This window comes from Pollachius pollachius, assembly GCF_949987615.1.
Source record: "Pollachius pollachius genome assembly, chromosome: 18".
Lineage (NCBI taxonomy): Eukaryota > Metazoa > Chordata > Actinopteri > Gadiformes > Gadidae > Pollachius > Pollachius pollachius.
The window spans coordinates 10,458,952-10,468,296 of NC_136951.1; the positions used below are offsets into that span (position 1 = coordinate 10,458,952).

Here is a 9,345-nt window from a genome sequence, read left to right on the forward strand (position 1 = left end):
ATAATATTTTGGTGTAAAATCATAAACGTCTTCATGCAGTGGAATTATTATCATGCCACGCAATTTGCAATGTACATTATATTAATGTATTAAAACATTTGTTCTGTCGTAGATTTATTTATAAATACTTGTAAATAATGTAACATATGTTTTTTGTGTAATGTATATTTAAGGTTCGTTATGCGAAAAAAAATAAACAATAACGTTGGAACCGTGTCATCAACGAGCAGTTGACCAGAAGTTGCTGGGATGATGAAGTTATGAAACCTGACGTCATCAAATCTTCGGTTTGCATTTCTGTGTGTAGGAAAGCCACATTACTCCCATCAACCTATCCTAACTAAAAATGTATCTTTTTAAATTTCGGGGTTTATTTATTTAATGTCTGATTCATGTATTGCAGATTATTGCTACTTTGGCTAAACCGCCACCACTAGAGGGAGAAATCCGCCCCCTATTGTATGTAACATGGCGGAGGAGTATGGAGGCTCATTCGGATCAAGACTTTTAAAACAGAAATTGACCACATTGAGGGAATCTTCTGATAATGCTTTACACCGGATTAGCGGATATGCAATACATATGTGACGGATGAGACAAGTCGATCACGAAATCAATCACTTCACTCGCGGCAGGAATACAGATCCGAGAAAGTACAAAATACTACCAGGACAACAAAAACAATTCGGAGATGAACGGGGTAAGTTCATATACTGGATCGCAGCATTAAACAAAAGTATATTTATATTTATATGAAAAATAGATGATCTGTGGACGAGGGTGTCGCGGCGTGCCTCTCTGTGTCAATCATTAACGGGATGATTAGAATATTATGGAACGTGTTTTCGGCTGGCCTGCATGTGACTGCCAGGCTCCACCGAACCATGCACAATTGAATGGGACAATCGGACTAGCGCTATCATCCCAATTATTGATATAGGCACGATTGCGATATGGCATAAGATGTTTGTTATGAATTGCTGGTGGAACGATACGGAACCCCGTCGGGGTTTCATGCGAAAACGACGACCAGACGGGAGGCCTTTAATAGTAACGATAGCAGACCTTATGGGTGTGTTGGAGCAAGATGTCCCCAACCCCGCCCGTACACAAGTTTACCAGTCTGGGATGTCACTGTGGTCGAAGTTTATAACAACATCAACTTTATTTGAGGTCGAAGGCCGATTAACTCGATGTAATAAGCACATTAAGAAGATGGTCGGATTAAAACAGAACCCTACAGTGGTCTTTCGTGGTCTATGACGTGTTTATAACTCGACAGTAAACACCTCTACCTTCTATTCGAACTGTTATCGTTGCTTCTATTCTTTTAGGGATTTCATATATTTATTATTATTTAGGGCAATATATATATATGAACACTCGTTTGTCGGGTAAAGAAGAGGTCATAATAGGCTGGGATATTGTAATGTGTTGAATAGATCGATTGTTCTTGCCCACTCACTTGTAATTGTTGTTGTTGTGATTAGGTTTTGCAAACTAGAGTTTGCATGTCATTACAACAATAGCTGATCAATAGGCTACACTTTACATTTGTATAGAACAATGTACCTTGACGATGCTACTGACGTGAAATGTTGTATCACGCGTGCTTGGTGAATTTGGAAAAGGTACATAAGCCATGAAACATGGACTTAAGTTGTCCATTTGTTTCTGCTCACTTTTTCTTGCAGGACATCTTGTGTAACAGTCATTCCATCACGCTGTTAAGCTGTAACAACTCCAGGTCTCCTGGACACAAGGACGAGGATGGTGAGTGGTATGGTGTGATATGGTCTAGGTCTCTTCCGTAACTGATTGATTGTTTTGTTGAGGGTCATTGTTTGGATTTACTGCAATACAACGTTGTTAAAGTCGTGCTCTGACTCTTAAAAAACTAAAACATGAAACATTCAGAAATATTCAATAAGATTCACAAGATGCAGCTTTGGAGACATCTCTGTCAACATTATTCAGATTCAAGATAACCTATACCGATAACCTATCCTATATATTTACTTACAATCATGAATAGTGGGCACAACACATAGTTCCCTGAGGTTTCATCTTTCACAAACTGCATTATTCAAGCTCACCTTCACAACACCTTATCAACCAATGCTTTTCTCTTTATTTGTGTGAAACCTTTAAATTCTTTTCAAGGTGAAGTGCGCAGAATTTAGTGGCAGTCTTGAGCAACAGACTTGCCAGAAATTGAATGTAGTATTCATGGTATGTTTTAATAAGTGTATAATCCCGTGAAAATAGGTAAAAGTAGTTAGTCCTTTTTGTTTTTGTTACCTTAGAATGAGCCCTTTATGTCTACAAAGACCTCTTGCAAAGAGCCTGCCATGTTACACCACCATTTTTCTACAGTAGCCCTGAAAGGACAAACGGCTCTAGAGATGATGCGCTATTAATAGCTATCATTCATCATCACTTGGGTTACTCAATGCTGTCATAGACAATGACATAACATGACATTTCTGGCACCTTTCAGGCCAGTGCAGGCCACCGTAGTTCTCCTACGTCATTAGAAAGGGTGAAGTGAGGGGCCTGATATTGATACCTCACCTCCAAAGGCCCTGTAATCCTACACACACCACCTCTAACTTTAAACACTTCCACTCAACTCTGAATCTCGGTTCAATCACACCAGGAAGGAGACTCACATCCACGAGCTTGAAGAATTATGACGGCTTCTCAGAGAAGAAGAGCAGCCAGTGTTCCCCGCGCTGGTCGGAGGAGCCGACTCTGCACCAACAGCACCAGTACCAGCACCACCAGCAGACCCCCTGCCTCCACGCCTGTGCCCCCACAGAGAGATCACTTCCCCTGGGCTACAGTATCTCCCACATGCCCCTCCACAATAACACCTCCACCCTCTCCATCACTACAACCGCCAACACTAACCACGCCATCCGGCAGAGGAGAGCGGCCCGGCACAAGGCCAGGGGGAAGAAGGTCACTCTCAGAATGTAAGTTAATTATGTGAATGTTAATTAACGTTATTTGGTCATTCATGATCATTTTTCAATCGTCTTCCTGTCCTATATTTTTTTGCTGAGATACCCTAATTTCTTGTCAGGGATTAATACAATAAGTCTTACTTTATTACTTTATTACTGTATTACTTTATTACTGTATTTTCAATTTCTGGGCGCCTTTCATGTTACAAAAAGTGAACGTGAATGATTTAGTAAACTGGAGGAAACACTGAACCACTGTAGGAAGTGCAGATAAAGCAGTGCAGCGGTTGATCAGCCAATGTGAACAATTCGGGTTTGAGGAGAGATGTAAAAGCAGTGACAGAATCAGATTGACAGGACTTTCGGAGGTCATAACCCTAGAAATATAATAAGTTGAGGCCGCAATGACTGTTGCTTCGGCCCATTGGTGCGAAACTTCAATGTTGTCGCCATATCGGTCAGGCCAAGACTGGCCCGTAAATAAATACTATACTAATGCTAATCCCCCGTGTACTAATGTACATGGGGGAGCTGCGACTTCTCTGGATAAAACACACTATAACGGTATACGTACACTATAACGGTATACATACACGTACACTATAACGGTATGCTTAAGTCCCTGGTCACCCAAACCTGTAACTTGTTTCAATTTATGTTTGTCTTAGCGGGGTTGGCATCCAGTGTGTAAAGTCAATCCTCTTGTTCCCAGGCGTCATCATCCCAGTTCCACACTCTGTGCACACCATTCCTTCTATTCCTTCCTTCTGGACCCTTTTTACTGAGTCATCATCGTAGGATGAGCACAGTGTCCCTCGTACCACTATATAGATCAGCTTTTTATATGTACCAAGTCATAGGTGGTAAACTTAATGAGTGAATATAAGTGTTATACCCGTGCCCTGGTACAGGAAAGTAGCAGAACCGTAATTTGTGTTATGAGTGATGCCTTAGACAAACAGTGTCGGACAAAATTAACAAAAGGTTTACTATCTTCTTCCTGATTGTTCCGTCACATTCAGAAATGCTTGGTCGATGCCGTTAATAGGCGGCCCACTTCTTACACTCGCCTGCCCAACGGTTAGACCCGGTTGGACCAGGAAGATGTCAATCAAACTGCTCCATATTACCGCCACGCCCACTAGAATCTGTAAATCTGTTCTCATGAGCAAATATAGCAGTTTGATTGAAAAAAAAAAAAAAAAAAAGTATTTTATTAATGGATGACCTATAACATCTGCCAATTTGAACTTTGAATTTAATCAACACATTTCCCTGTTTGGGTGATCAGGGACTGGAACCATAGAAACAACAGTGTGTTATAATGACTTATTGTGTCCGCTTTCTTATAACAGAGCGGATAGAAACTCCCAGAACAGGAGGGTTACCGACTACTTCCCCATCAGACGCAGCTCACGGAAGAGCAAAGCAGAGCTCAAGGTGAGATGAGTTGAATATAGTCTTTTAATATGAAATATGAACATATTTAATATCCATCTACATTGTGCCTGTTCTACTTTTGGGCTCATGTTTGTGATTATGGGTTGTAATTACAGATTGTGGCTTTCTGTATGTGCACATGCGTGTGCGTGTCTTGACATCAAGCTGTGGGTGTGTTTGTGTGTGTGTGTGTGCATAGATTGAAAGTGATCCGTTTTGTTCTAACATGTTTTTAATGGTGCGTCTCATGTCATGGGCAGTTTGAGGAGAAGAGGCACATCGATGACCTCATCACAAACGGTATCGAAGAAGGAATGGAGGTATGTTGTTTTTGTTTTCATGTTGACACACAACATAAATGATCCAATATCTTGCTATTGGAATACATTGTATTGCTCCCGTGGATGTTGGGACTATCTATTTGGAAGCGTGACTGACCCACAGTCAGCCCTGTTGTCTGGGAATCTCCTCTTAAAAATTGTAGCATGAATGCCCTGGAAGGGCTGTTTCAGATTCTCTGTACCCTATTATTCTTTCACGTTGTATACATTTTATATTATTTTTGACTGAAAGTCTATTGTGTATAGTGGGAGGTGTGTTGGTGTTAAAGGGTGTTACCTCCCAGCCAAAGGGTTCCAAGTAAAATTCCCAACCGCCAAAGACCAGGCGTCCATGAGCAAGATGATCCCTTACCCCCCCACCTGCTCCTTAATGCCATATCTCTAAATATAATGTAATTCGCTTGGGATAAAAGCAAAATTTGAATGACTAAATGATAGTAACTGGTTGAAATGTACTGTCTTCATAACTATAGACTACCACTAATGCAAGAAATAATTAATTAAATGATATCAAGTTAGTTGTTGTGTTGTGTTGTGCGACACGGTGCTCTGTGTTGACCTGTGTTGTGTTGTGCGTCATGGTGCTCCGTATGGACCTGTATTGTGTTGTGCTTCACTGTGCTCCATGCTGACCTGCGTTGTGTTGTGCGTCATGGTGCTCCGTGTGGACCTGTATTGTGTTGTGCTTCACTGTGCTCCATGCTGACCTGCGTTGTGTTGTGCGTCATGGTGCTCCGTATGGACCTGTATTGTGTTGTGCTTCACTGTGCTCCGTGTTGACCTGTGTTGTGTTGTGCGTCATGGTGCTCCGTATGGACCTGTATTGTGTTGTGCTTCACTGTGCTCCATGCTGACCTGCGTTGTGTTGTGCGTCATGGTGCTCCGTATGGACCTGTATTGTGTTGTGCTTCACTGTGCTCCGTGTTGACCTGTGTTGTGTTGTGCGTCATGGTGCTCCGTATGGACCTGTATTGTGTTGTGCTTCACTGTGCTCCATGCTGACCTGCGTTGTGTTGTGCGTCATGGTGCTCCGTATGGACCTGTATTGTGTTGTGCTTCACTGTGCTCCGTGTTGACCTGTGTTGTGTTGTGCGTCATGGTGCTCCGTGTGGACCTGTATTGTGTTGTGCTTCACTGTGCTCCATGCTGACCTGCGTTGTGTGTCCCTGGTCCCCAGGTGCAGCAGATCGAGGAGAAGGGCCGGGGGGTGTTCTCCACGCGAGGCTTCCAGAAGGGGGAGTACGTGGTGGAGTACCACGGGGACCTGCTGCTGATCCCTGACGCCAAGAGGAGGGAGGCGGAGTACGCCCAGAATCCCGCCACCGGCTGCTACATGTACTACTTCCAGTACCTCGACAAGACCTACTGGTAACTGGTTTCTACATTGTATTGGTCACACTGAGATATGACAGGCCCCAGGAAGAACAGCTGCTGCGTTGCAAAAGCTAATGGGGATCTAAATAAAAACACAAAAACGCTCAACACCACAAAGGTTTATTTCTATTTTTGTACCAGCTTTAAGGGGCTGAAGTTAAGGTTTGAGAAGAAAGAGATAGCAGAAAACGACCCAAAGGAAACTCCCCTTGTCTCTCTGTCTGCTCGCCCCTTCTCTACTTCTCTACTCCATTGAGAAGTGTTGCATTAAGAATCCTTGGTGGATATGTGATAACGCTTTGTGTGCAAATGTCCCTGCCTGGGAAGATGGATTCCCTTAACCAATCGGGGAAGAGATGCTGAGATGTCTAAAATCGTAATTGTCTCGTACAAAGGCAGAGCCGCAGGCCAAAAGAACAGATCATTTCAAAGCGCATTTCACTGGAGTGGACGGATGGCTTTGGAACAGAGTACACTCAAATTATAGCTTACATTCCACCAAAAGAGCACTTTTGGCTTGCTGCTATAACACCAAACAATGATGTGATACTACACACAGTGAGTCGCACAAATGGACAAGTTTCCGCAACAATACCCAAGAAAGTATTTAAATTAGCAAGGCACTTTGGGTTTAAATGACGTGCTGTCAGCGGGCAACACTTTGCCTTCATGAGCGTCGTCATCATCGGGACGTGAGCATTATTTCATATCCGATGGCTTTTCCAGTGTTTACAGACCGACTTAAGAGAGCTCCCCCACACACTGAAATTGGCAGTTTCAGAGGTGATAAATCGCATGACTAAAAGATGCTCCTGAAGTTCCCTGCCATCAATATTATATTGATTTATTGGAGTTTTGTATAGTTTAATTCCAAATGTACTTATAGTAACGGCAAGGCAACTTAATTTACGCAGCACTTTTGATACGCGAGACAGATTCAAAGTGCTTCACGTAGAAACATTGTCATCAAATAAAATAAATAAAAGAATATTTCAAAATATTATTTTTTCTCTTATTTTATAATAATCACAGTACTAATAAGGGTTTGCACCTTGTCATTGAAATTCCTTTAATTTCGTTCCCCTCAGTGTGGACGCCACTAAGGAGACGGGGCGGATGGGCCGTCTGCTGAACCACAGCAAGACGGGGAACTGCCAGACCAAACTGCACGACATCAACGGCGTGCCCCACCTCATCCTGGTGGCGTCGCGGGACATCGACGAGGGCGAGGAGCTGCTCTACGACTACGGCGACCGCAGCAAGGAGTCCATCGCCGCCCACCCCTGGCTCAAGTACTGACCGGCGGGGCAGGGATCGAGGGGAAACGCATGGAGTTGATTCGGTAAAAGGGAAAAAATCGAACATTGGTATTCTGCGTTAGCGACCATTCAAATGCCTTAGTAGAGAATAATTAGTACCTTTTGTGAGGAGTTTGGGGGTTGGTGATAGTCTCTGAGGGAGGGGGTGGGAGACTTGCTGAAGTTTAATGAGGTACATCTGCTTTCTACAACCTTTCACTTTGTATTTTATTTTCTGTATGATAGATGCTAGTTTTTTTTGCCGCGCTTTTATTTTGTACAGTTTGTATTACGACTCTATATCCAGTGATCCCAGAGCATGCGGACAGCCAGGTACTTCTTGTTTAGCATTTTCTATCCCCCTTTCTCTTACTTAAGTTTATATTTACTCTGCCATAAAGCTTTTAATGAAAGAAAAGAAAGAAAAGTGCAATTCCAGTCTGTTTTCAGCCAGTGGGACTGTCACTTTGAGTAACTGTATAGTGTAACTGTTTTTCTTTTAGATATTAACAAATATATGTACGTATATATACGACAAAACTGTCACATGTTCACTACTTAATGATGGACAAGACAGAAGGTTGTTATTACTTTTAGAAGATAAAAATATATATTTATTCAAATCACGCATTTCTTTTGTTAGGCATAAATTATGCACTTAATCATGATGACAATGATTATAGAGCCCCTCTCTGTAAAGGCTTTTATTCCTTCGCTTGTTTGTATCAAAAAAACTACAATCTCGATTGTGACTGAATAAGGCTTAATTGTATTACTTGGTACAAACTCCATTACTTTGATCGGTTGGTGATTTATTTTGTATTAATGATTTTAATTTATCACTTAACACTCATGCGCATAATTGTATTCTCAAGCAATATCGACGCCCACAAAACCAACGGTTTGTTCGTCCTCCTTCTTCCAGCTGTTCATTTTTTTGAATTTGCATTGAAACCTTTCTTGTTGTTGTATATTTAAATAATAGACACATATCCGTCTCAGAGGTGGGAGTAGATACTGAAGTAGCAGACACACGTTTCACCTTCCCAGCAGTACACGTCTGTACACTCACCGGTAGACGCAGATCGCTCGTGTGTGTTTGACGTCAGAGATCCATCTTAAACAGCGTTATGAAAGGCTTCGTATTTGACACTATTTCGATTTGTAGGTGAGAATTTGAATTGATGTCCAAAAAATCCTCATTTCATCTATTGGATTCACTTGATGATCAAACAATTTGATTAATATTATTTTGTTATAAATGTCAGAAGTGTTTGCATGAGGCAAAATTAGTATTTGATTATCTCAAAGGAAATGTGCTACAAATTGCCATATTCAGGAACATTTACATTTTGGTCAAATCCAAGCCATTTCATGTTAAAAGACTCCAGGAATACTGATATTACAATATATATACCGATTTAATTATTTTTTTAGAACACAAAATGTAATTACTTCTCTACTATCCCTACCTAACTATTAAATTAGGGTGTTTTTTTTCAAAATGATTTTTTTTTACACATAATATATTTTCTCTCATCTTAAAACACACTGTTACCATTTAAATCCTTTTAACTTGTGTATAATATGCAATAAAACTGAAGTGGAACTCTGTTACGGGAGGGGGGGATAACATGTTGGCTGTTGTAGTGTTAAAATGAATCTAAATAAACATGTTTTATGCCAAACACACGATGTATGTCTAATTCACGTGGATGACGAATTTAACTATGTGTCAGCCGAAATAGTTGAAACATTTCTGTTGCCCTTTAAAAATATTGCAAGATGATTTTATATGCAAGTTTATGAATTAATCATTGAAGTATGGAACATTTGATCCTTTATCACTGATTTAACATATATCACTGATTCACTTAACAAATTTGAGCTCAGAATCGTCAACATTATCGCATATTCACAATG

The 9,345-nt window shown here is 41.2% G+C and overlaps 1 protein-coding gene across 1 annotated transcript; it reads left to right on the plus strand.

Moving 5' to 3' along the window:
- Positions 1 to 476: 476 nt before the first annotated feature.
- On the plus strand, positions 477 to 9,081 carry kmt5aa (lysine methyltransferase 5Aa). The gene is made up of 7 exons (XM_079755881.1): positions 477 to 700; positions 1,695 to 1,773; positions 2,660 to 2,978; positions 4,325 to 4,409; positions 4,670 to 4,729; positions 5,928 to 6,118; positions 7,213 to 9,081. Exons 1-7 carry the CDS (start codon positions 692 to 694, stop codon positions 7,421 to 7,423), a joined length of 954 nt encoding a protein of 317 aa, XP_079612007.1. The 5' UTR covers positions 477 to 691; the 3' UTR covers positions 7,424 to 9,081.
- The last annotated feature ends 264 nt before the right edge of the window (positions 9,082 to 9,345 follow it).

Bases quoted from the DNA above. Each gene is read 5' to 3' on its own strand.
- kmt5aa (XM_079755881.1), top strand. The intron at 1,774-2,659 runs GTGAGTGGTATG...CAATCACACCAG, and splicing joins TGGACACAAGGACGAGGATG to GAAGGAGACTCACATCCACG. The intron at 4,410-4,669 runs GTGAGATGAGTT...TGTCATGGGCAG, and splicing joins AGAGCAAAGCAGAGCTCAAG to TTTGAGGAGAAGAGGCACAT.